The sequence below is a fragment of the Alligator mississippiensis genome, chromosome 7 (assembly GCF_030867095.1).
Source record: "Alligator mississippiensis isolate rAllMis1 chromosome 7, rAllMis1, whole genome shotgun sequence".
In the NCBI taxonomy this organism is placed as follows: domain Eukaryota; kingdom Metazoa; phylum Chordata; order Crocodylia; family Alligatoridae; genus Alligator; species Alligator mississippiensis.
Window position 1 is genome coordinate 15,445,642 of NC_081830.1, and position 26,994 is coordinate 15,472,635.

Consider the following 26,994-nt stretch of genomic DNA (forward strand, 5'->3'; position numbering starts at 1 on the left):
GGTACCCTAAAAATAGACAGATGGAAAATGAATTTGCCTAATATCTTCAGGGAAATAAAGAGAGATGTGGGGTACGGAGGAGTTTTGAGAACTGTGAGGGTGATAAATTAGCAAGGCAGATCAACAGATAGCTTGCAATATTTGAGGCAGTTTTTGGACGTAGATATGGGTATCTTATTATCATAGGTCACTGTGCAAGCCTGACAGTAAGGCACATTCATAATTGTTAATAAATTAACTCCAGATTAACACTAGTAAAGATGAAATCAGGCGCTCAGTCAAAAAAAGACATTCAGACAGCAACTATTTATTTATTCATGGTATGTGATACAGCAAAAATGAGGTTATGACATCTTGAAAAAGGATGGCTTTTGCTTGCTTGTGGTAACAATCCTTTCTTTCTGCTTTCCTGCCTTCAACAGACTTTGAAAAAATACTTAAGAGAAATACAGTGAGAGAAATAATGGGAGAAGCAATCAGCTTTAAATTGATATAAAACCCTGGACCTCAATGGCCGTTTGTACACACAACTTTTTTTGCCCTTTCCTGCGCTGCAACTGTGGGACGGTTTGCATAAGCAGGATGGACACTTTGAAAGTCCTTCTGATGCATTAAAGTAAAACTCTTTGGATGTAGTTACTTTGGCTCACCAGGAATTAAAGCATCGCACCCATGCATTTGTTACGTGCACACACAAAGGCACTCAGACATGTATTTAGCCTCTTTTTCCACCAGGTGCTGCTGCAACCTTTGTGTCGTTCACTCCTGGGCCCATCAGATGTTGCTTCGAATTGTTGTCACAGCAACCAAAGATTTCATTAATGTCTTATGGAAAGTTTAGTTTGACACCCCATAAAGAATGAGTAGATGGGCTGCAAATGCCAGTCTAGGATCCAGAAAGTATTTTTATACTGCAGGTCTCCAGAAAAAAAATTAAAAAGAATTAATTTTGAGAAATATTGGCTCGTTAACATCAGTGGTCTGAGTTAGATACATGGGCATGCGGCATTTGGACATCAGCTGAGATACGTACAGTGCAGACATATTTCTATTTCAAAAACAGCTTTTTTACTACATACTTACTGAACATTTTTATGATATGTGAGCAGTTTTCTTACATACTTACTGAAAAAAAATAATGCCACGGTACAATTAAGTCAATCAGGAATAATTTGTGACACCGTAAGAGCCACAACATATGAAATTATTATTATGCAATAAACTCTGGCACAGTTCTCACTGGAGATTATTGCTCCTGGGCAATACATTTGCACCCAGAGCTTCAGCACACTGAACTGGGGTGGAGCAGCCCCAGCTGGCAGGGAGCCCCAGGGTTCCCCCTGTCAGCCCGGGTCTGCTCCAACCTGGCTCAATGTGCTGAGGAGGGGCTATTTGGGCTATGATGGTGCTCCAGTGCAGGGCTAGCTGGCAGGAAGGCCTGCACTATAGCACCCTTGTACCCCAACCTGCCCTGCTCAGCATCTTCACATGCATTGTGGTGGAGTGAATAACTCCTCCATGCAATAGTACTTGTGTCCAGCAGCACTAGCCTACAGCGGAGCTAATTAGTTTACTCTGAGGCCAGACTCTTGCCTGCTGCCTAGCCACACAGTTCTGTGCTTTCAGGACCCTTGTGCCCCAACCAGCCCCTCCACTGCCTGATGCTGCCACCTAAAGCCCAGGGCTGAGCAGCCCTGGTGTAAACTGCTCTGCCTTGGCTCAAATTGCTGTTGTCCTGAGTGCATGTTTAAATGGCATGTTAGTTTACTCCAGCTCAAACTGATGCAGAGGTTATTGCTTCAAATTAATTGCACGTGTAGATGCATCCAGTATGCCTAATGCTGTCTAGAGTATCACCCTAGACTGATAATATGAGTGCAGTTCACTAATAATGTAAATGAATACAAGCACATTTCCACCATGTTGCTAGCAGTCTAGGGCAGGGCAGTTCTCCTAGTTCCACTGCAGCGCGAGAACAATAATCCAGGATGTTGCAACAGTTTACATCAAGCGTCGACTTCAGATAGAGACAACGGGTGCATTCAGAAGAGTGCATACTTGCAGTTTGCGGCCCCTCTGACATGTTTTTGGCTCTGCAAACTACATGCTTTGAACATGCAACTGTTTGCCGTGCTGCAAATTTGCAGTGCAAGGCCCAAATTTGACACTGGGATGTCTTGGTATCAAAACAAACAAATGCCATATAAGCAGTGCAGCACATGCAGCAGCAGCATGTGCCACCGGAAACAGCCTGGCCATCCAGAAGCATGCTCTGGCTGCCAGCCAGGCTCTGTGCAAACAGATTGGTGCTGCTACTGCACTCGGAGGCCCCCAGGAGCCTAGGTAAGGCTGCTGGGGCCAGCACAGCTCCCCTACCCCACCCAGGACAATTTGATGCAGACCAGAGTGCACATGCATGGGCGTGCCCTGGAGCACATAGCAGTGGCACAAATGTGCACTGTAAATTCTTGTGTCCCTGGAAGTGTGCTCCTGTACACATGGGGATGTGCCCAATTAGGTTCAAAGAAGTCCATTAGGAAAACTGGGATTTGAACCCAGACTTCACCTCTCCCTGCAGGCTCAGCTACTTCGGGTTTGAATCACAGTGGTCGTAACAAAGTCAAGCCTATTCCTTTTCAAGCTGACTCTCTTAAGTGGAAGAATTTTCCTAAAGGCCACTTTGACTTCCTTGTTGCGCAGACTGTAGATCAGAGGATTCAGTGCGGGAGTCACAAGCGTGTACAGAACGGCCACCAGCTTGTCCTTATCCAGCGAGTAGCTGGAGGTCGGCCGAATGTAAGTGTAGATAATGGCAGAGTAGTATAGGGCAACCACAACAAGGTGCGAGGAACATGTAGAGAAGGCCCTTCGCTTCCCTTCAGAGCTCTGAATTTTCAAAATGCTGCTGATGATGAAGGCATAGGATGTACCGGTCAGTAGGAAGTTCCCCATGGCTAGGAAGACATCAGCAATGAAGACCATGACTTCATTCAGGTACGTTGAGGTGCAGGACAATGCCAACAGAGGTGGGATTTCACAAAAGAAGTGCTGGATGAAGTTAGGCCCACAAAAATTTAGTCGAAGCATGAGCAAGGTGTGCACCAAGGAATTGATTGCTCCAACTGCCCAGACAATGGCTGCTAATGTGATGCAAACACTCTTGGTCATGACAGTTACATAGCGCAAGGGACGGCAGATGGCCATGTACCGGTCCAAAGCCATGGCTGTAAGGAGCACTAGCTCTGTTCCAGATGACAAAGTGAAGGTAAAGAGCTGAGCCATGCAGCCATCGAAGGAGATGCTTTTCTTCCCAAGCATCAGGTTCTGCATCATTTTGGGTAGGATGGCAGACGTGCAAAGAATATCAATTAGAGCCAAGTTAGCAATGAAGAAGTACATGGGGGTGTGCAGAGGCGGGTGGAAGACAATGGCCAGGATGATCAGGGAATTGCCCTTGATGGCAACAACAAAAAGGCAGAGCACGGTTCCAAAGAAGAGCCCCTGTAAATGGGGATGGTCAAAGAGTCCCTGCATGTTGAACTCAGATACTCTGGTATGGTTACTGGCTTCCATTTAATAAGGCAGCTCTTCTGTAGGAATGAAAACAGACATCTAAACAATTACAAACATCTGATGAGTAGAGCTGCTAAGCAGTCTATCAAACTGACAGCCAGGCCACGGGTGGATGGATTACTATTACTATTACTACTACTAACAACAATAATAATCATAATAATAAGCAGTCGATCAAACTGACAGCCAGGCCACAGGTGGATGGATTATTTTTATCAATAATACTAATATTAATTATATTTAATATTAATATTTAACATTAATATTAATAATAGTAATGAAGATGATGATAAATAATACAGGATGCATAGATTTACAAATAGCTATTCAGCTCAAACCTTTAGGATTTTCTAGACAAATCACACAGCTTATGACAAACCTAAGCAATATCAACACGTGTAAATGTTAGACATTGTAAGTTCTTGAATCTATAGTCCTCCAACTGTTGAGGGGAGCGGGAAGAAAATAACAATATGAAATAGGCTCCACTGGAGCAGGATCAGACCTTACCGTATTCTGGAATATATGCCCCTCATTAGGAGGTATGCATATACAATATGGCCTGGAAAGTTGCTCATACACCAACACCTCAAGAGTAATGTGCGTTCCCCACTATCTACATAAGCGCCAGTGAACTGAACTGTTCCAGTGCTGTAACTGTTCATCTCATAAGAAGGTGTGCTTTCAGATGGGAACATGACATAAGTAGTAAGGACTTTTCTTTCCTTTAAGTCACTGGGATAAATCAGGAATAATTCCTGTGAAAAGTTCCCCTCATTAGAGTTGCATTCCTAGGCATCTGTTATAATGGGCAGGAGAAAGGAAGCCGTGGAATTTAATCTTTTTTTAAGCCATTACACAGCACATCAATACTCCCATATTTTCATATCTAGCTTTTGCAGTATTCCCTAAAGACACCTTTCTGTCCTATATAGGAGCCTGTATCTCCTTCCATTGTCTTCAGAGTTTTTACCTCCTAAAACCACTTTATTGCTTTTACTGACTACTGCCCCCTCCCCCTTCAGTAGGACAAGCATGTCTCCATTGGGACCAGAGGAGTGACAGATGTAGCGTGCTGTAAAAAACGGTAAAAGAATCACTGAGCCAATATTGCTCTATTTTCATATTTTCCTAGAACAAACCAATTTAAGTAATGGCCCCCCCTTTGCATCATTTTTTATTATTGGAAACTCTTTCAGCACAGATCCTATTGCCTGAATCTTTTGTCGTTAGCCCCACTATGTACCTCCAGCTTTGTACCCCCACTGACTTCAGATCCTGATCACAATGACATTAGAGCAAGTCTGATGAGGGCTGGGGAGTCACGACAGATTTTCTCATGTCTAGCTGAGATCAGTTAAGAGGTTAAATTTCATGAACACAGTTGAAGAAATCAAAGCACACTGAGCTAAATCACAAAGTCAGTGCATTCATACGTAGAAAGAAAAAAAAGTAAGACCAATTAAAGTAATCTAGCACTCCAAAATAGTGGTGATGTCTCATCCCAGCGAAGTTCAGTTGGAGTGGGTAGTTAGCACCCAAAATAACTTTAAATTATGAGTTTAAAAGTTTACATCATAACACTTGCTTTCCCTTCTCACAAATAACGATCGGAGTATGGTTAAAATGTAAGATACATATATATTGCTAGATAGGTTTTGAAAGAGCATTGTTTCCTCTTAGCCTTTCATTTTCAAAGAGTAATGAAAAAGTTTGAAAAAAGGAAGGATGAAATCAGGAACATCCTCACCTCTCCCTGAATCCACATAGATGACTTCTTTACAATGAATGGAGCAACAATTGAAGGACAGACTCCAAGCCTGTGCTACATTTCTGAGGCTGGTTTTCATTTTAAAGAATCACCTTGTACAGAAAGTGCTTCGGTCCCTTGTGAACTTGTCCAAGATTTCACTCTCAAATAAAGCCCCAAAGGAGAATACCAGTGGGAATCATGTAAATTGGCAGGAAAAAAAAAACAACTTTTAAATTGGCAAAATACCCCTAGAAGTTTTAATGGATGTTTCCTTTTATGAGTAACTTCAGGGAAATGCCATTTCCATCAACTTTTTTTTCTTTTCCCTTTGTAAACCTGAACAGGTCTCTACGCGCACCTGTAGGTTTCATGGTAATCCAGGAAACTTGAATGATAATTTCCAAGGATGAATTTCCAAGGTGAAATGTTGGCCCTCTTTTGAGATGAATTATGAAAGAGCCTTCTATGGGGCTAGCATTTCCCCTTCTTTCTTGTCCTCTGCAATAATTGGCCCTTTGTGCACAAAGAACAATCTAAATTCATTTTCTATTGGAGGAACTTTCCTGTGCAATACCTCCAGTAACTGCATGGTAACCTCAAAAAGGTGACCTTAAAACCGTGTCCCCTTTTGATAAGCAGGAGTAGTGCCTAACATCTCTTGTGGTCTTTGGAGATCAGTTGGCTGAAATGCTGAGTGGGTGAGTGTCACTGGGTGCAAAAATCTGAAGTCAGATATGTGCGGGCCGGGCCCCGATCCTGCCCTCATCGCCATGTGCGGCGGTGATTCTGATCCCATTCTGGCCTCCATGGGCAAGCCAGGGGCGAACCAGGGTCGTACCGGACCTGTCTCTGGTGCACGCGGGCTGTGGCCGTCAGCCCAGGCACGCGGGGTGGGAGAAACCGCGGGGCGGTTTTGTGCACACGAGTTAGAATTAGTCACGGAGGTGTAACGGTTGATTGAAAAGATTGTTTACTTACACCCAAAGATGGTATCGGTGTAGGCTGGACAAGTTTCCAGGCACAGCTCCCGCTTGAACCCTCGTTGGAGGATTCTGACAAAACGATTGCTCCCACGGAGTTTGCTAGGCTCTGCGGGTCCGGTTAAGTTGGGTTCGAAAAGTTTCCCCGGAGTTATTCAGGCTCCGCGGGTCCGATAAGTTTTCCCCGGAGTTTGCTAGGCTCCGCGGGGTCCGAAATTACAGGAAAGGGATACGTCTAGGATTGCGCTCGGTAACGGGGAGAGGCGAGAAGCGAAAGCTCCGTAGGCTCGGTTCTATTGCCTCGCTTGCCTGCTTAGGGGAGGCGCGCCGGGTCCGCGAGGGTCCACAGCGCTTGGAGATCTTCACACAGAATTTCTCTCTCTTCCTCCCTCCTCCGGCTTGGGCAGAAACTACCCAAGCCTTTTGTATGGCTAGCAAGCTAATCGCTAGCCGCCACGTGTGCCTAAATTAGGAGTCGGCCAATAACATGGCGCGGACCCTAATACAAATGGCAGGAAATTCTTTACAGCGTGTATCACTACGATGCAAAAGAGATGCACACTGCAAAGAAGCTGCAATTTGGTGGGAAATCTCCCGCTGCACCAGAGCTCTCTCTAGCAGCAGAACGCTCTACCGTGCAAAGAAAGCGACAAATTTGGCGGGAAATAATTTAGCGGTGCCGAAACGCGCACACAAACAAAAAATCACAACTTTGGGTTGTGACAAGATACACATTTGGAGCTGTTACTTGAGAGAGACATTTGATTAACAGAACAGCAAGATGCAGGACAAGAAGCCTCCTCTGAGTTTCACATCTGAGAGGAGAAAGTTTTCAGGGTGGAAAACCCTCTGACTGATAGACATCCACACCCCGTTGCAACACGGGACTTGTGCACCTAAATGGGATTATGGCACATGGGAAACAGGATCAAATGTATTCTTGTCTGTGGCAATAACACTGGATCTAACTCCCTGGGATCCTCCCAGACTTACTTCACTTCCTCTCTGTTTGGGCTCCCAAACACAAGACATTGTTTGCAAAGGTGGAGCTGGAATGTAACTTGACTGAAACTTGGCATGACTTCTGTCCTCCCTGCCACTTGCCTCCCCTCCACCTTGCTCCTCTATTGCCTGACTCTTTGGGCACTTGCCCCCTGCAGTGCATTGCCCCTAACTGATTTCCTTATGGCCGCCTGCCACGCACCATTGCTTATCCTACATTGTGGATCTGGCTGCAGCTCCAGCTCCAGCCAAGCAGCAGCAACCTTGGCTCTGGGTTGGAGCCGAAGCCGGAGCCTCTCCCTTACTGCCCAACAATTTCCCTTGTATTCCCATGGGCCCTGCACCACATGGTCTCTCACATGATCTTTCTTGTGTGAACCCCCCTGCCCCCCAACACACATACACTCACAAAGAAACGTGCCTGAAGGCTACTTAGGGAGCTTTAATGAGCTGTAACAGGCTGGTCAGCACTTCTGGGCTCCCCAAAGAGCTCCCCAAAACTCGTCGAGTGGCCCCTGCGCTCAGCTAGGTGGCTAGGATGAGGCTGCAGCTGGGTGGGAAGTAGTATCTGGGTGAGGGATGGGCAGGTGGGGGCCAGGATCATGGGGCATTGACAGTACGGGGCTGGATCCCAGGGCAGAGCCATGATCCGTTCCCCTTATGTCGCTGCAGTGGACACCAATTCTGCGGGCAGGGGCATGTGGGGAGCAGATTGCAGCTCTGCTCCAGGCCCCGGCCCCATGCCATCACAGCCCCACAATCCACCCCACTAGACATCAAGCCCAATGCTCCAGCCAGTTTTCTATCCACCTTACAGTCCATTCATCCAGCCCGGACTTCCTTAGCTTGCCTGAGACAATGTCGTGGGAGACTATATCATAAGCCTTGCTAAAATCGAGGTATATCACATCCACTGGTCTCCCCACATCCACAGAGTCATCTCATCATAGAAGGCAATCAGGTTGGTCACACATGACTTGGCCTTGGTGAATCTGTGTTCACTGTTCCTAATCACCTCCTTTGCCAAGTGTTTAGAAACGGCTCCCTCGAGGATCTGCTCCATGATTTTTTCCAGGGACTGAGGTGACGTCCCCTAGATCCTCCTTTTTCCCTTTCTTAAATATAGGCATTATGTTTTCCCTTTTTCATTCATGCAAGACATCTCCTGATAGTCATGAGTTTTCAGAAACAATGGCCAGCAGTTCTGCAATCACATTGACCAAAGCCCTCAGCATCCTAGGTGCTTTCCATCCAGCCCCATAGACTTGTATACATCCAGTTTTTCTAAATAGACCCTAACCTGTTCTTTTGCCACTATCATATGCTCACCTCCTCCCCAAACTTTGTACTAGGTACAGCAGGTTCACCTTGCCTGTGCAGACTGAGATAAAAAAGGCATTGAGGACTTAAGCATTTTCTGCATGATCTCTCACTAGGTCGCCTCTCCCGTTTAGTAAGAAACCCACACTTTCACTGATTTTCATCTTGTTGCTCACATACTTCTAGTAACCCATCTTTTTGTTACCTACTTCATGGCCCTTGCTAGCTGCAACTCCAGTGCACTTTGGCCTTCCTGATTTCACCCCTGCATGCTCAAGCAATACTTTTATACTCCTTCCCAGAAGTTTGCCAAGTTTCCACTTCTTCTAAGTTTCCTTTTGTGTTTTAGCTCATTGAAGAGTTCCCTATTAAGCCACGTCAATCTTGTGCCGTACTTGCTAGTCTTCCTGCACATTGGGATAGTTCATTACTGTGCCCTTAGCAAGGTTTCTTATTAAGATTGCACAGGGCCTGGTTACACATTGCATTTTGAGCTGCTCAAAAGTTGATTAGTCCTACCTCGAATTTAGAGCAGTCACATGTAAAGGCTAAAAACCTGCTTTGATTCTCCATCACCTGCACAGCTGTGTTACCCCTATGGGGCTGGCAAGCCAGGATAGACTTCTATCACTGCTCTAGGTGGGTGTGGGGTGGGGGGGGGGGTGAGGTATGAGTTTGGAGGGGCAGGATTATGAAGTTGGGAGGTAGGCAATTAGTGGGGTGGGCATGAGTAGTGAAATGGGAGGTGAAAAGGAAATGGGGCTGGGGGAAGGGTGGTGAAATGAAGGATAAAATAAAAATAAGTTTAAAAAGTATTTGAAAAGAAATAAAGAGGAAATAAATGAAAGCAGGCCTCATGTTTTAATAAATTGGGATTTGGGATTGGGGAGTGTGGGGTGCTGGTCATGCTTTCTGGGGTGACTGGGAGGTGGGAGCAGTAAGGGAAAATGCTTTTGGGAGAGCTAGTGTGCCTGCCCTGGGAAGACAGTCCCAGCTCATGGGGACCGCAGTCCAGCCCTTGTTCCCCCTGCCACCTCCTCTGGACCCACTTGTGAACTCATGCATGCCCTGTGACTTGGCTGGCTGGCATGTGTCCTGCACACCATTTGCATGGGGTTGCACACCCACAGGTGAGAAGATAACACCCCCTAGTGCAGGAGAGGGAGGTGGCTTGGTGCTACAATCTTCCTCTGGGCAGCAGAATTCAGGGGGTGGAAAATGTGTCCACACAGACAGTAGGGTGAAGTGGGGACACGTCCTCCTGAGATGGTGGAGGACTGCAATTGGGCAGTTCATTTGTGGGAAGTGGGCAGTTCATTTGTGGGAAGTGGCCACACATTCATGCCTGGGAACACAGATCAGAGATGAACCTGCCCTTGAGTGACCTAATTTTTAAACCACCTAAAGTGTGCTTAAAACTAGTTTCAGGTGTTAATGTGTGGACAACCCAGGGGTTAAGAGTTCGAGGAGCTACCGGAAATCCATGTGTAAGAAAGCCCTTAAAAGTAATGAAATGCCCAAAATAGCAACCATGCAGAAAATCATGTTCACAGACCAAGTGCTTTGAAAAGCATAACAGTACCTAGGACAACTCTTTTTGGAATATTTTGGCAAGTAAATCCTAAATTTACTCCTTGCTCTCAAATCTTTTCGTTGTTTATCCCTTGCTATACTGTTCTCCATTTTCCCACTCACTTTATTGGTTACTATGGCTGAGAGACATATATAAATTTTAGACTGATATTTATGTAATTGATATCAATGTATTTCTGCAGTAAGTGAAAATCAATTAAAAAGAAACATTTAAAAAGAAACAAAATATCATTTCCACGCCGCCAATCTGCGATGGTGATGCAATTCTAGAACAGAAGCCTTAAGTGAGAATTAAGAAGTGAATTTTCATAAATACAATTTTATAGAAATCTGCCAGAGACCTACACGTGGGTAGATGAAGCTTTCAGATATCAATTGAAATATAGGAAATATTTTGGAGTCACATTGTTGTACAGAAAACAGAGACTGAAGGGAAAGAATGGGGCGGTGGTTAATTTATTTGGTTTGTTTTAGTTTGGTTTATATAGATTGTCATGCTTCAAACCAACTGAAAAAAATAATGCTCTGCTACTCTGACCATACATTTAAAAGAAAGCATGCAACAATTTGTACATTATTTTATCTAGCGTAACACATCATGGACTCCTAATCTAAATAGGGTTACAAAGAAAACTGTGTAATATTCACCAAAAACTTGCATCATTTCGTACAAGGGGCAAAAGGCATCATTATTAACTGCAGTGAAATAAGAAAAAAAAACTCAGAGGCTCTGAACATATGTATTAACTGGGGTCCACTGAAGTGCAGGATATTAAAACAGTTCACACTAGGCGAGGGGCCAGAACACAAATGATGAGATAACAGAGACTGTCTTTTGCCGGCATCAATACGAATCTCCCTTGCAGAACGTGAGGATTTTCCTGAAGGCCACTTTGACCTTGTTGCGCAGGCTGTAGATCAAAGGATTCAGCGCAGGAGTCACAAGTGTGTAAAGCACAGAGACCATCTTTTCCTTATGCAGGGAGTAGCCAGAGGGTGGCCGGACGTAGATGTAGGCGATAGTGGAGTAGTAAAAGGCAACCACAACGAGATGAGAGGAACATGTGGAGAAGGCTCTTGACTTCCCTTCTGACCCTGAATTTTCAGGATGCTTCTGATGATGAAGCCATAAGATGCAATGGTCAGCAAGAAGTTTCCCATGGCTAGGAAAATATCGGCAATGAAAGCCATGACTTCGTTGAGGTAAGCTGAGCTGCAGGACAACGCCAGCAGAGGTGGGATCTCACAGAAGCAGTGCTGGATGAGTTTGGGCCCACAGAAATCTAGACACAGCATGAGCAATGTGTGCACAAGGGAATTCATGGTTCCAAGCGCCCCGATACAGGCTGCTAATGTGATGCAGACTCTCTTGGTCATGATGGTTATGTAGTGTAAGGGATGACAGATGGCCATATACCTGTCAAAGGCAGTGGCAGTGAGGAGAACAAGCTCTGTTGCCCCTGAGGAGGTGAAGGTAAAGAGCTGAGCCATGCAGCCATTAAAGGAGATAGTTTTCTTTCCCAGTATCAGGTTCTGCATCATTTTGGGCAGAGCAGAGGAGGTGCAGACAATGTCAATAAAAGCCAGGTTAGCAATGAAGAAGTACATGGGTTTGTGCAGAGGCAGGTGGAGGACAGTTGCCAGGATGATCAAAGAGTTGCCTATAATCGAAGCCATAAAGAGGCACAGGATGATCCCAAAGAACAGACCCTGGAGGTGGGGATGTTCAAAGAGCCCCTCCATGATGAACTCAGGCACCCGTGTGTGGTTCCTGGTTTCCATTTACTTAGGCATTCCTTCTGGAAGAATGAAAATGGAAATGTACATTATTGCAGCCAACTGACAAAAAAAAGAGCTGCGCAGTTCCTCAATATAATGTGCAGTCCATCAAAATTATGGGCAAGCCTAAACCTATGAATGAATGAAATGAGGTGTCGATTGATAAATAAACAGATAATAACGAATGAAAGTATTTCTAAATATCTAGCTATCCAACCCAATCTCTTGCACAGGTTCATCTGAGATATGGTCTGTAACCCGGATCCAGCCCAAGAAGCCACATCATCCGGCCCTGGGTCTTAAGTTGGTCCATACGCCAGGGAGGACTAAGGCACTGAGGAGGGGACCGGTAGCTGAAGGCGGCGGGCAGCCTGCCGTTCTAAAAACTTCTACGGTCTCTACCAAAATTGAGCAATATAAAAACATGTTAACTTAAAAAAATTAATAAATAGCTCAAACCTCTTTTTTTCATTTCCCCAAACCATATTCCCCTGATTTTGCAGCTGTGACAAGGGTAATAACAGTCAGTTGGGTCTTAACAGAAGCCACATTATATTAGATTAGTGATAGGAGTATTCAGAAACTCACCTGAGCTACACACACCGTACTATCTGGAACACTGTTCATACAGCCACGGCTTAGAAGTAATACGTGCTCCACCATCTATATTAGCTTAAAAGTCTGATCTGGTCCAGCTGAGCAACTATACATAATGTAATAATATCTATATTTAAGGGAAAACAAGACATACAAAGAGAGGTCTCTACTTTCCTTTCAATCAGGAATCATTCCCCTGTAATTGTAGAACGAGGTGCCTCCAAAAGTGTTAAAAATATTACAACAAGGTCAAATCTGAGCAATATTTGTTTCCTACCCAACAGGAAAATTAGATCTAGTTCTCAGAATCAGACAGACCCCCAAACTTTCCACTTATCTATTTTCTAACTCTAGATGTACTAAGATTAAAGTTTCTCTAAAACTCCTTTGAGGTTTTCCTAGCTGGATCAAAAATGTTGCCAGTTTGGAGGTTTGAAATTCTGCCTGAAGAAACTAAATTAGAAACTTTAAGAATGCCTTCCTCCTCCAATCCAAAGAAAATGGGTTTGCCAAATGGGTTTTGGTGAAGAGCTGCCTGATATTGCAAGATGGGATATATGAAACACGGGGAAATAGTCCCCATTTTGATGGTCTCTCTAGAAGATGCATAGAGCTTGGGTTGCTACAGACACAGGAAGACAAATCTGCCTGTGGGATAACAGCAGGAGAGAAAAGCAATTAGGACTTCTGGGTTTTGTATGGCAGTTGCTGATGTGGAATAGCATGCCTTGGCTCGGCGCGGGGGCAACTGTTAAAACAATTGCCCACACACGTAGCCAGTCAATTTTTCAACCGTTTAACAATGAAAATGAATAGAACATGAAACTATATTACATCAGAGCGAGATGTGGGGCACACACCTGAGTCGGAGCACATCTCTTCCTAAGGTTACCAAAAAGCCCAGAAATAACAGCGATGGGATCATTTTTAGTGTTTGGAATGAAATAATGTCCAAGCTTTAATTGACATGGCACTTGTGGGGGGAAAGCTACCTGGACTCTAAAACTAGGTTACATTTGAGTAGAAACAATTTGTAGCTATCGACTTAGTGTGGCTGGTTTCATGCCAAGGTATCTATGTGGTCTTTGTGTTGGTCTGTCTATCCATCCCATACCCAAACTTCTTATCAATATATCTAGTCTGGCTGGTCACCAGTAATATAGAAGATGATGGTAGGATTTTTTAAACCGTGTGGATGCTAGGTGATCAAGTCTCACTGAGAGCTGAAAGAACTCATCTTTCTAATTCTCTTCGGCACTTCAGTAATTTTCATTTGGAGCGACTGCTTTTTTGTTTGAAAGGCAAGGATTTCTTAGGCTGGTATCTTTTATTGGATCAGCTATGCAATTGGAATAAAGCTTTCAAATGCAAGGCTTTCAATAGTTGGTTGACTACATGACCTATCACTTAACTCTGAGGCTGCTTTTAAAACCCTGCCTGAACTGAGCGCAGGATAGTCTCTGAAGTCTATGTTAAAATCCTTTAAACGTGATCGATGAAAATACATTGTTAGCCCTTTGTGTTAGTCCAAACCCAGAGTGTGAGTTCAGACTGAAATCCAAGAGAGCTGTGTCTCCTCCTCTTTTTCATCATTGCCAGCAACCAAGTTTCCTGCTTATAGACTCACAAAGTCAGTACTGAGGACAAAGTCTCATCCCCACGCAGTCTACTTTGTTTTCTACGGGCAAACATCTTGCCTTCCTTCTCTGCAGTGGTGACTCCAGGGCAGGAATATGCATGGCCATCTCTGCTCTCAGTGACCTCTTTGCAGATTTACCGACTTCCCACTGTAGCCCCCAGTGACCCTCATGCAAAATATTTGGAGTAATCTGAGTGACTGGAAATGAATGAACACTTATTTTCATTGCATATATGCATACATGTCAAATGGAGTAATGCCGGCTCCTATTCCTGCATGCTTAAACTGAGAAAAAAAAAATCATTCAGTGTAGAAAAAAAAAAAAAATCACACTCTGAATACAACGTGGAGAATGGGTGAACTGAGCAAGAAGCTATCTTTTTAAACAGAGAGGTTGGAATCAATTAAAATGCTTGGCTGTCTTTGCAAGTAGAAGAAGGTTATTAAAGGTAGATCAGATTTTGAAAACATCTAAAGGGTGTGCGAGTGCTAGCTGTTTGCAGGGGTAGTGAAAAATTAGAGAGTGCATAGAAAAGCAGGTGTAAGAATTATCCAGAAATTTGCATTTGAGACACAAATCACTTTCATTTATAAGAAGACTGAGAAGAGGCTTAATACCAGAATTTGAACACCATCAGAGGGAAGCAATGTTAACACAGTGAGAAAAACCCATCTAGAAGAACTATGGCTGAAAACTGAAACTGAATTCAGACAAACTCAAATTAAAAATAAGGCATATGTGTTTTAAGAGGATGATTGAGCACTGAAATACACTATCAAGGTAAATGGTAGATTCCCAGCAACTGATGTCTTTGGTGTAAGGCTGGATTTTCTTCAGGAAAGGCTGCTAGATTTTTTCGTCTTACATCTGCACATCAAAGGCCATTACATTTTAGAGTTTTTCCTTCAGCAAACCCTTCCTAATGAAATCCTCTAGTGAGCTTTTATGATGTCTGGGTTGATTGACATTCTTCATATGATTAGCTAAGGGGGATGCATTCAGACAGATAAAGGTTGTGCAAACAGATAGACATGGGGTGTGCAAGCAGAAAGATATAAACCTAAGTGGGATCCTCTGGTCTTAGAAAGCAGTCCCAGTTTTGTTTCTAGTTTGGATTTGCTCAGTGGATGGGAAGCCAAGTGCAGAGAGGAGAGAGAAAGAGCTAGCCATTAAAAGGAATCAGGTAATCAGGGCAATTACAGCTGCTTTGAGTGATCCTTTCCTTCTTAGTCCAACCATTGCAAACCTATGTAGTTTTGCAAGCCTTAGTCCTTAGAGAGCTAAGGGCTAGCTTGGATAGCAGAGTGCAAGTTTGCATTCCTGTGGCATCCAAAGTGTTCATAGATGAGTTTTGTCAGCTCATCAAATCCTAAATCATCTCTGCACTTCAACATACTTTTGTATTTTAAACTGAGATCAATCCAACACCATGTGTCTGTAGCTCCTTCAGAAACCTGGGAAGCAAGCTACCTGCACTAGAAGCAATGATTAAAATCAGTCAGGTGTTGGAGCATGGAGGAGACCAATTAGGCTTTTTGAAACAGCCTAAGTGACTTGGAGAACAGGTTTGCACTGACTTGCAATGGAGGTGGGCAGCTAACACCTCCAGGCTCCTCTAAAAACCACAGCCAGTATTTGGAAAGCCTTTTAGAAAGTTTGTAACACTAAACATCATCTACCTAACCAAATCTCTCCTGCATCGTCAAGAGGATCACACAGCATCTTCCTCCACACTTATGAATCAACCGTGCATCTCTAGCAGAACACAGCACAATTTATGCTCCAAGACTCATTACTTCATATCACCAGCCTGGGCTGTAACTGCAAATGTAGGTGCCTCTGACTGTGAAAAATATATCCTTAGCCAGTCCCATCTCAGACCTCTTCATGTTTGTTTTTTTTGTAAGAGGCAAGAAAAGTGGGTCAAATTTCAAGCAGTAAAGCCTTGGACATCTTTCCCTATTCTTCCTCTTATTTAGTACCCTCCTAGTAACTCTGATGCTGAAAATCCTCCCAAGGTTTACTAGATAAGATGAATAAAGCTACTACTTCTGAAAAGCAGATCACTCATGTAAGGATCCTGTCCTGCAGTGTGAGCTACTTCTGTAAAGCTTACAGAGGCTTTGCCCCTGCAGCCTTTTTATAGTGCGGTTGACCCAGTTACTACTAATCACAATCAACTGACCCCCTCTGATTGGTTATGAGGCTGCTTTTAAGAAACTCCTTCAGCACCTGAGTCTCATTACTTATTGCTCTAGTTTTCAGTTTGTGAGTAGCTTTTGTTTTAGCAATATCCATGCCTGTTCTGGTTCCTGATCGTGCCTTTGACTTGTTCCTAGGTTTTAGCTTTGAATTTTCTATGCAGATATGTTTCCTGACCCTGGTTTGACTTGCTCTTGGTATATACCTTGGTATATATTATTCTTTTGCCATAATAACTAGACTTATAATTTTTTAATCTTCTTCCCAGCTTGGCATTTGGTTCCTGACTTGTAACTTTTCACAATTATCCCTGTAATCTCTAGTCTAGAAGACCATGATAATTCAGTCTCAAGAAGTCATTTAAAAGTTGGTAACGTATTCAGTTATAGGTTTTCCTTACTATTATTATTTAAGTGGCAAGTTTTAAACACAAGCAGAAACAACACACCTTGGAAAAGTCCTCAGACTGGGAATTGACATCTGCAGGGTACTTGTAGCCTTTGACCAGACTTTGAAGAGGGTGGAGGAACAAACTCCTATTTTATGGGTCTGATGAGGCGTTAGAACAAGGTCCCTAAGCAGGACAGAGCTTTTCTGGTATCCATATTGAGCTTGTGGAGAGGAGTACATGCTGTCCCCTAGAAATGGGGGCGTTCTCTACCGGGAGTCGTGGTTTCCACAGTGATCTATAGTAGAGGGTTGAGTTTGAAGGGTTAGGGCAGGTTCAGGATGGGCAGTCAGGGATGTCTGTGTTGAGCTCTCCATTAAAAAATGTGCTAGTGCCCAGTTGTTAAATCAGAAGTGATGAGACCTACAAGTCAGGACTCCTTGTCTCGGGTATAAGTAGAGGAGTGCGCTACACAGCAGGCCTCCTAAACTTCATGCAGTTTTTAGCAGTGAATATGCTGTTATAGTGAAAGCTAAGGTTTTTTCTGAGATGCCTATGAGAGTTGGAAGTCGAAGTACCATGACAGCTAATGAGAGCTTATTGTCCGCATCCCTTAAACAGCTTGGCAAATGTTAGCCTAAGAAGGAGAAAAAGAGTGTGACCACCTGCTGTAGTCATCACTGGACTATAGATTAATACAACTATTGCTCAGTGCGTGTCCAAATTGTACAAAGGTTCTGCTACAGCATTGACCAAAACAGGCCACACTGGGACATGGCTACACATTATTAATGCAGAGTGGTTACTGCACATTTAATTTAGTACTTTTATAATAGATTTGTGCGTTCTGGGTAAGAGGCCAGGCACCTAGAAGGTAGGCAAAAGAAAGCTTATGGCTAAATGTATGTCTCTTTACTCACTTAGATGGCATGTCAATGGCTGTGTAATTGCAGCTTCTGGCACTTACAGTTGAAGATTTTATTTCTCCCTGATGTAAAACAGAATAACCTTGCACAGGTATCTACTGGTGTAGTGGTTTTGAATCTCTTCCCTGTGTTTTAATCCTATTAGGACAACTTCCTAGGAAGTAAGAAACCCAGGTCCTAGGCAGCAGAAGGGTTGGAGCCTGTGGCTTTAAGAGTAAGAGGCAGAGCTAGGCCATGGGCATATCGCTGCCCCCTGCCACCCATCCTTCCTGCCCCCCCACCCCGTCCTCTTTTTTTGATACTGGAAATAGGGTTCAGGCTCTTGTACATGCTCAGCAGGAATGAGTGAGCAAGGTTTTATTCTCAGTGTCACTTCAGGCTTGCTCTGAGGACCGTGCAGACATGCCCAGAGCAACTTTTCACTCTGCATCCTCGGAAGGAATCCCTGTCTCAAGGTTCCTCACTTCTACAATATGGATACAAAAATTACCTCCCATCTTTGGCATGCACATGGATTCACTGACTCATGTCTGCCTCTGACTTCAAAGATGTAATATGCCAAGGACCTTTCTTATGAGTTTTCTTTCCTTTTGCTATTTCTGCATTGCAGATTGCACGGTAGTGCAAACATAGTCAAGTTAGTTGTACGAGAGAACCCCATCTGCTTCTGGTAACCCTGAGTTGTAACCTGCGCTGGATACATGCCAGAGGGAGGGAGGACCTGTTCCCTTTGTCTCAAGTTTTCCCCGCCACTGCGGGTCATGTGACTAGCTTCCTCACCTGGAAAGGTGATGTCATTTGAAACCACCAGGCATTAGCCAGTGGGGCTGCTCCTGGTGGGACCTTAGTGATGAGGTCACGATAGGGGATAAAAGAGGTCTCCATGAAGAAGGAGGGCAGAGCTACCTTGAGCTGAAACATCTTTGGCAGAGCCATGCTGGAGCCCTAGGGCTCATGGGGAGAGAGGAGGAGCAGCTGAATGCTGCAGCCCTCTCCCTATGTCGCTTGAAACTGGACACACAAGCAACTGCCCGCCTCCAGAGGAAAGCAACCAGCCTCTGGATGATACTTGGGAGTAGTCTACTGGAACCTATCTAGATATATAGTTTGCAGTAACACAGCTGTGTAATCAAAGGCTATCTAGCCACACTGTTTGCTCTAAGGGTATTTTTTGTTCTTGCACTACCCTGTATCTTACCCCAGGACTTCTTTCTGAACCAATAAAATTTCTCCTCCGAGTTTGGCATGGGAGACCTATTGGCAGACGCACTGGATTATGCCTTGGTGCTCTCTTGTTCTGGCTGACTAAGAGAGGCTACGATTTGGACTTGTGGCTATAAGAAGCACCCCAAGTTCTTGCAGTGGGTCAAGTGCCCTTCAGGTCTATAAAGCCTGTGTGCCTCAAGAAGCACAGAGCCACTCACAGACCAAGACTCTTGAGTGGTGGCAGCATCACCCCCAAGCTTGCAGGTGTGCTCCAGGAAGGGGGTCGGCTAGATGTGAGGTGCCCCCAGGGAGGCACTCAGAGCTTGGTAGGTGGTTGGGCACAGTGAGGTGTGTGGCTCAGTGCAGGAGCACCTCCTCCTGGCCCACCACACAAAGTAGTTAGCCATGTTAGCCTGAAGCTTAGGCAGAAGGCAGGGCAGTGTGGCAACTCATAGACTAACTCATTCAGAGAGGCATGAGCTTTTGTAGGCTACAGCCTGCTTCATCAGATGCTATTCATATTTATAGTATATAATGAAGTGGGCTGTAGCCTACAAAAGCCCATGCTTCTCTGCCTGAGTCTGTAAGGTGACACACTGCCCTGCTTACTTCATTTATAGCTAGCCCGTGCATCTCTGCACTGCACTGCAGCTAGCACTGGAGACGTATACTGCTACCTGCATTGGTGTTTAATTTTATATATACTTTTTTAAGCTAAGAAGAAAGAAATCTGTGCCCACTCACTGCTAGAGCCACAGGACTGAATCTACAACAGATATTTATAAGAGGCCTGATCTATGAAGATGCTGAGACTCCTCAACTTCCATTGATTTCCACAGGACTTGAAACTGTTCCATGCCATATAGCTAAGGACAGGCATTACACATAAGACAGTTTAAGTGATCAGAAGCTGGTTTAAACCTGTAACAGAACAGATGTTCACTGCACATAAACCAGTTGGAAAATGGCTGAAACTGGTTTGAGATAAGTCTGATACTACATTCAACCCAGTTTAACTTATTTGGCTCAAACCAGTTTATGCAATGTCTGTCGCAGACCTGTTGCTGGTATAAGATAAACCAGACACTCCCCAGCATCCCAGCATGCTCTCTGGACTGTGCCGGGAACTCTCCTATGAAGCAGGGCTGATCCCTCCCCTCTGCTTTCTGGCTGCAGCTCGGCTCAGAGCATCTGTCTGGCTTCTCCCTGCTAAGCAGGGATTATTCCCCCCTCCCCTCTGTCTTCTGCAGACACCTCAGCATTAGTTAGCAGACCACATGCTGGCTAAGGTCTGTGCTGTGGGAGATGACAGAAGCAGACAAGCTTTTGGGAACTAATCAACAAGTAGTTTAATTTCCTCCCTTGGAAGAGCTGTTTAAGAAGAGCTCCATTAGTTAATGGAGAGAGGCTTTGTTTTCTTAATGGTCTAATAAACACTGAGTTAGGGGTGATAAACACTGCCTGCCGGGCAGCTCAGGAGAAGGGGGAAATAATCGGCGTGTCCTGCCAGAGCCTGGCCACGCCTCCCTCAGCTCAGCTCTGTGAAAGAGAGGGAGGGCTGCTCTAGCCTGAGCCACTTCTGGGAGGTCTGTCTGATTTATCCACATGTCTCTTGTTAGGGCTTCTGGGACTTGTTCCCTAGAGCGCAGCTTACCTCTGAAGCACAGAATCAGAAACAAGCCTTGCTGGATTCATGCATTTTAAAGCAAAAAACTTTTGTTTTGATTCTTTAGTTTGATCACCTTTTATCTACTGTTTCCTGCTTCTGGCCCAGGATACGTATCATCAGCAGTAGGCCTGTGCAAAGTGGCTAGTATTCACTTCGGATTTGGCTGATTCGGGGGGCAGTGATTCTATTCAGTGATTCGAATCAGTGTCCCAAATCGATTCTGCCAAATCTGATTCAGAGATTTGTCTGCTGCCAAATTGGCCGAATCTCCGAACTGAACAGGCCCTATCCCCCACCTGCTCTCCCAGCCTCATCAGTGGCTGCCCCAGCTGCCCCAGGGTCCCGGCACCTTAAGAAAGAAAGCAAGCAAGCAAGCAAGCAAGCTAGCTTCATGAATTTGCATGTCATCCTTGCGCAGGGGCCATGCTAATCTTCTCTGTATCGTTCCAATTTTAGTATATGTGCTGCCGGAAAGAAAGAAAAGAAAGAAGCCGTGCACTCACTGGCTCAGGCCAGGCCGGGGGGGGGTGGTGATCCCCACTGCCCCCCAATAACCCACGCTATGTGGGGGAAGCTCTGCTTTGAGCCCGCAGAGACTGCAAGAGCTGCTGGGGCAGCCAGTGTGTGCAGGGCTATTTTTTTTTTCAGTGTAGGTTAACCTCAAGGTTACTGTTTATTAAAAAAAGGCCCAGTGGATGCATTTACACAAGACACACCTGCACAGTGGTTATTGCATGTTTATTTAGTGCTTGTATAAGTTAAGTATTAAATAAATACGTAGTAACCAGAGTTACTTCACAGTAGCACCAGCAAACACCTTTTATGTGATGCTACTGTGCAGTAGCCTAATACTACAGTAAACTTCACCGGTGCACTAGGCCGGGCGATATGCCAGACTTCAGATCCTCAAGGTGCCGGTAGACCTGGGGTCTCCCTCGGGTACACAGACATGAATCAAAAAGGAGGCATATATACATATATATATTATCAATAGAGAATAATACAACCAATCATTTGAATACAATCTAGCAATGTAACCATAACTGAATCGTGCCAACAATGCTAGAGCACTTTTCAATGTCCTAGCCCTCTAAACACTAGACCTTAAGGCTTTGGTGGAAAATGATGTGCTCTAACACAGATCAGTGAGAATCTGTTCTTCAGTGGTATGCCTTCCTCAGCCTTGAATCATTGCTTTTGCCATTTGGAAAAAAACCCCTGTTTCTGTATCAGAAATAAACATGTCGCCATAACCAAATCTACATGAATGTTCTCCTTGGGCACCCTCGTCCTTGTGGTGCAAAAGAGGCTTGTTTCATGGCTTACTGTGGGCCCAAATTGACTGAGCTTCCTAATGTCTGTAGTTCTCATCCTTGCCCTGAAACCTTGCACTCAGAGCCTGGAGGGGAAAAAAAAAGATGAAGGAGCACTTGGGCAGATGTGAGCAAGGAAGCATGTTCTCAGATGGAAAGAGGAAGCACTTTGCCATACCGAGTTTCATAGTTTCATAGTTGGTCAGGTCAGAAGGGACCTGAGGAGATCATCTAGTCCAACCCCCTACTATGGCAGGAAAGCGTATTGGGGTCAAACGACCGCGGCCAGATGTTTGTCCAGCCTTTTTTTAAAGCCCCTCAGGGTAGGAGCCAGCACCACTTCTTTTGGAAGTTGGTTCCAGATCCCAACCGCCCTGACAGTGAAATAGCGCTTCCTAATGTCTAGCCTGAAACTACCCTTCACTAGCTTGTGTCCATTGTTTCTTGTAACTCCTGGGATTGCTTGGGGGAACAGGGACTCTCCCAATGCCTGCTGGTCCCCCTTAACTAGTTTATGGACTGCCACTAGATCCCCCCTCAGCCTTCTCTTGTGGAGGCTGAACAGGTTCAGGTCCCTTAGCCTCTCCTCATAGGCCCTGCCCTGCTGCCCCCTGATCATGCGGGTGGCCCTCCTTTGGACCCTCTCCATGCTGTCCACATCCTTCCTGAAGTGCGGCACCCAGAACTGGACGCAGTACTCCAGCTGCGGCCTGACCAGTGTCGCACAGAGGGGGAGGATCACCTTCTGGGACCTGCTTGAGATGCATCTGTGGGTGCATGACAAGGTGCAGTTGGCCTTCCTGACCACGCCCCCATACTGTCGGCCCATTTTCATTGTGACATCAATAATGACTTCAAGATCCTTTTCTGCCTCTGCACTGACAACAAGGGAGTTGCCCAGCCTGTAGGTCTGCTGCTGGTTCTTCCTCCCCAGGTGCAGCACCCTGCACTTGTCAGTGTTGAACCCCATCCTGTTCTCTTCAGCCCACCCCTGTAACCTGTCTAGATCCGCTTGCAGCCTGTTCCTTCCTACTAGCGTACCCACTTCACTCTTAGTGTCATCTGCGAATTTGAACAGGGTGCTTTCTACCCCCTCGCCCAAGTCACTGATGAAGATGTTGAATAGTGCGGGCCTGAGGACCGAGCTCTGGGAACCCCACTGCCCACATCCCTCCAGGTCGAATAAGACCCATCTACCACCACCCTCTGGGTGCGGCCCTCCAGCCAGTTAGTGACCCATCTGACTGTGTAGGCATCAACACCACTGCCTCCTAGTTTCTTACTGAGAATGGGGTGAGAGACCGTGTCAAAGGCCTTCCTGAAGTCCAGAAAGACTATATCCACTGCAACACTTGCATCCAAGGACTTGGTGACTTGGTCATAGAAGGCCACCAGGTTGGTTTGACAAAACCTGCCCCTAATGAACCCATGCTGGTTGCCCCTGAGCATAACCTCCCCTGCTGGCCCTTCTTGGACATGTGCCAGGGTAATTCTTTCAAAAAGCTTTCCCAGGACCCAGGTAAGACTCATGGGCCTATAGTTTCCTGGGTCCTACTTCCTCCCTTCCTTGAAGATGGGGACCACATTGGACCTTTTCCAGTCCTCCGGCACATCGCCCGAGCACCATGAGTGCTCATAGAGCTGTGCCAGAAGTCAAGCAATGACTCCTGCTAGTTCCTTTAGCACTCTGGGGTGGAGATCATCAGGACCTGCAGATTTAAATACATCTAGTCCCTCCAGAAGTTCCCTGACAAGGTCCTCATTAACCCTAGGCCTGGGTGTGCCACCCACAGGGCCCTTGGGGGTGCCAGTGGGGGAGATATCCGGGTCCCTCCTCAGAAATACGGAGGCAAAGAAATTGTTGAATATGTCAGCTTTACTGTCAGGTGAGATGACCAGATTTCCTAGCGTGTCCTGCAGAGGCCCCACTTTACCTGGAACCTTCTTTTCCCCCCTATGTATTTGAAAAAGGACTTCTTGTTTTCCTTGATCTGGGTCACTAGTCCCAGCTCCATTTTCGCCTTGGCCTTCCTGACCGCCCCCCTACATTCCCAAGCTACCGAAGTATAGCCTTCTCTTGTGATGGCCCCTTCCTTCCAAAGGGTGTATGCCTCCTTTTTTATTTGGAGACATTCTCAGATGCTTTTGGTTAGGCATGGGGGCCTTTGCGCCCTCTTGCCCCCTTTGGTTCGTGTAGGGATTACTTCCCTTTGGGCTTGGAGGATCGTCTCCTTAAGGAAGGTTTAGATAGGATATTACTGTATTCAAAACTTAATGATGGTAGTTAATAGATGGGCTATTTCCCCAAAGTTTAATATGATCAGTAGTAAAGCTGATCAGGAAATTTCCCTTCAAACCCTTTTTGTTTGGAAAGTGCTGTGTTAGTATAACTGGAGAAGTTCACAAAACCTTAGTCATATCAACTCGAGTTCCAGCCGTTCACACATACATGAATGACCAGGAGGACTAGTACCCATCTGTCTGTCTACTCTCCAAAAGGAAAAAGAAAATAAAAGAGATTGTGTAATAAGACATAGAGTAACAGTAGTCTAGATGAAGCCTAGCACTATCACGTCCCATGTTTTACAACTTTCTTAGCAAGCTTTTGGGTTTAAAAACCCTTCGTCAGGCTGGGGAAGCATCGGCAGTTGGTGTGTGCTCTTCCTGGCTTTTAAATCTGAATACTTGCTAAGAGAAAAATTTCCAACTATTTAAGTTGGTCTAATACAAGGTATCAGGTTCATGCAAAGAACCTGGTCTGCCTGTGTCCTTAGACCAACACGGGTACATCCTACATCCCTGTTTCACATCCAATACTTCTGTTGTTGCAGCCCAAAACTGCATTAATGTTTCTGTAGCTACATCAAATTGACTGTTCATATCAAGTCTGTGATCCACCTTTTCAACAATGATACCACCCAGGCATTTATAACTCAAGTATTTGTGCTCTTGATTCTTCTCCCCTATGGGCAGCAACTTGCATTTGTTTCTTGGCTTTTGTCTTATTGTTTCGATCCCAGCTCCCCAATCTATCCGCATTCATCTAAACTCTATTCCTATCCCCTAAAGTGTTTGCACTTCATTCCCGTTTCACATCATCTGGAGATTTGCCCATATATTCTGTCAGCTGAATAATTGATTGCACCAATTAGTAAACAAAACTTTTTAATTCTTCATTACAGAATTAACCCACCACCTTCATTTTTAATATGCAAGATTCATGCAATACTGTGAAAAAAGACTAATTTCATGCGCAAATTACAGAAGAAAAATATAAGAGAAGGAAAGTCATGAAAGAAAGATGGACATATTGTTCTTGGAGTGGGTCAGCCTGTGGAGCAGTTGCTTGAGGGCAGCCTGGATCTCCCTGTTCCTCATGCTGTAGATGACCGGATTCATCAATGGAGGCACCACACAATACAGAACAGCCGCCAGGAGATCCAGAGGGGACGGGGAGTCCGAGATGGGCTTTGTGTAGGCAATGATGGCAGTGGAAAGAAGCAGGGAGACAACGATAAGGTGAGGAATGCAGGTGGAGAAGGCTTTCTGCCGGCCCTGCTCCGAGGGGATGCTCCACACTGCTGTGAAGATCTGAACATACGACACAACGATGAAAACAAAACAGCCTAAACATAAAATCACATTGAAGGCAAGAGCTGCCAGCTCCCTGCGGTATGTGTCAGAGCAGGAGAGCCTGAGCAGCTGGGGTATTTCACAGAAGAACTGGTTGATAATATTTGAGTGGCAGAAGGGGAGACTAAAGGTGTTCCCAGTGTGCATTGCAGAGTTAATGGCACCAGCAGCCCAAGCACAGGCAGCCATCTGGATGCAAGCTCTCCTGTTCATTACTACCTCATAATGCAGTGGCTTGCAGATGGCAACGTACCGGTCATATGCCATGATGGTGAGGAATGCAAAATTGGCTGCAGCAAAGAAGAAGAAGAGAAAGACCTGGGACACACATCCAGCATAGGAAATTGTCCTGGTGTTTGAGAGAGAAGTGGCCATGGATTTGGGGACAATGACAGAGATGGATCCAAGGTCAAGGATGGACAAATTTCCCAAAAAGTAGTACATGGGGCTGTGGAGGTGGTGGTCCGTAGCTACAACAGTGATAACAAGGAGGTTCCCCACCAGAGCTGCCAGGTACGCTGCCAGAAAGATGACAAAGTGTAAGATCTGCAGCTCCCGAGTGTCTGAGAAGCCCAGGAGGAGGAACTCGGTTACAGTGGTCCAGTTGGACATCTTCCTTCCCAGGGCACCGTTCAAGTCCTGGGTATAATAAAACAAGGGCAGGGGAAAGGAGGAGAGTAACAAACTCAGTGGCTTTGATATTCCCATCAATAATGTCTCCAAATTTCATGCTAAGAATGGAAAAATTCCATTGTTCTTCCCATGAAATATTTCATTTTAATAAATTATTTTTCCCTGGCAAGACCCTACATAAAATAATATATTTTCTTATTCCTTTAGAAAGTGAAGAAAATGTTAACCTAGCCACAACTCAGGATTTTTTTCCTTTGCTTGAAATCTGAAAGTCTATCTTTTTTTCAATAGATCTCACCTAGAAAATGTATGCTGGAAACAAATATGTATGAAATAAAAGATATTATATAAAAAAGATGAATTCCTTAGAGGTCCCAATCCCACCCCTCTCCTCTTCCCACCCTACTTCCAATATGCTATATAACATTATCTGTATTCATAGCAAAAACATTGAAAATGTCTTCATTCACTCTTGTAGCTTTGAATCTATTATACATAAAATACAGAATGATTTGTGTAGCCAGGTTTTCCAACTTTGAATGTATTAAAATCTCCTCTGCATCTTGCTAAGACAGGACACTTCACCGATGCAGAAAACTTACTGGAATTGTTTTTGTGGAAGTTTCCTCGTCTCTTGGGTCACATTCAGGCTTCCCCTGCCAAGATACTTTGCTCTTGTCCAGTTGATCTCTCAGCTCTCCTCTGCACCAACCACTAGTCTAGGTCCCCAGAAGCACAGCTAACTCAGAGATCTTTCTCTGCTCCCTCTGTCACTGAACGACTGGAG

General features: G+C 45.0%; 2 protein-coding genes, 1 non-coding gene and 1 pseudogene across 3 annotated transcripts; all 4 read right to left on the reverse strand.

Moving 5' to 3' along the window:
* Positions 1-2,580: 2,580 nt before the first annotated feature.
* LOC132251825 (olfactory receptor 13G1-like) lies at positions 2,581-3,573 on the reverse strand. The gene has a single exon (XM_059731748.1). The coding sequence runs from the start codon at positions 3,571-3,573 to the stop codon at positions 2,581-2,583; it is 993 nt and encodes a 330-aa protein (XP_059587731.1).
* A 6,933-nt stretch (positions 3,574-10,506) lies between these two features.
* LOC132251681 (olfactory receptor 13G1-like) lies at positions 10,507-12,012 on the reverse strand (annotated as a pseudogene).
* An 8,989-nt stretch (positions 12,013-21,001) lies between these two features.
* Positions 21,002-21,106, reverse strand: LOC132252000 (U6 spliceosomal RNA). The gene has a single exon (XR_009463737.1). It is a non-coding gene; the product is annotated as a U6 spliceosomal RNA (small nuclear RNA).
* A 914-nt stretch (positions 21,107-22,020) lies between these two features.
* Positions 22,021-26,186, reverse strand: LOC132251826 (olfactory receptor 14A16-like). Its single transcript, XM_059731749.1, has 2 exons — positions 25,273-26,186; positions 22,021-22,027 (listed from the first exon to the last, which is right to left on the reverse strand). The coding sequence occupies exons 1-2, from the start codon at positions 26,184-26,186 to the stop codon at positions 22,021-22,023; spliced, it is 921 nt and encodes a 306-aa protein (XP_059587732.1).
* Between the last annotated feature and the right edge of the window lie 808 nt (positions 26,187-26,994).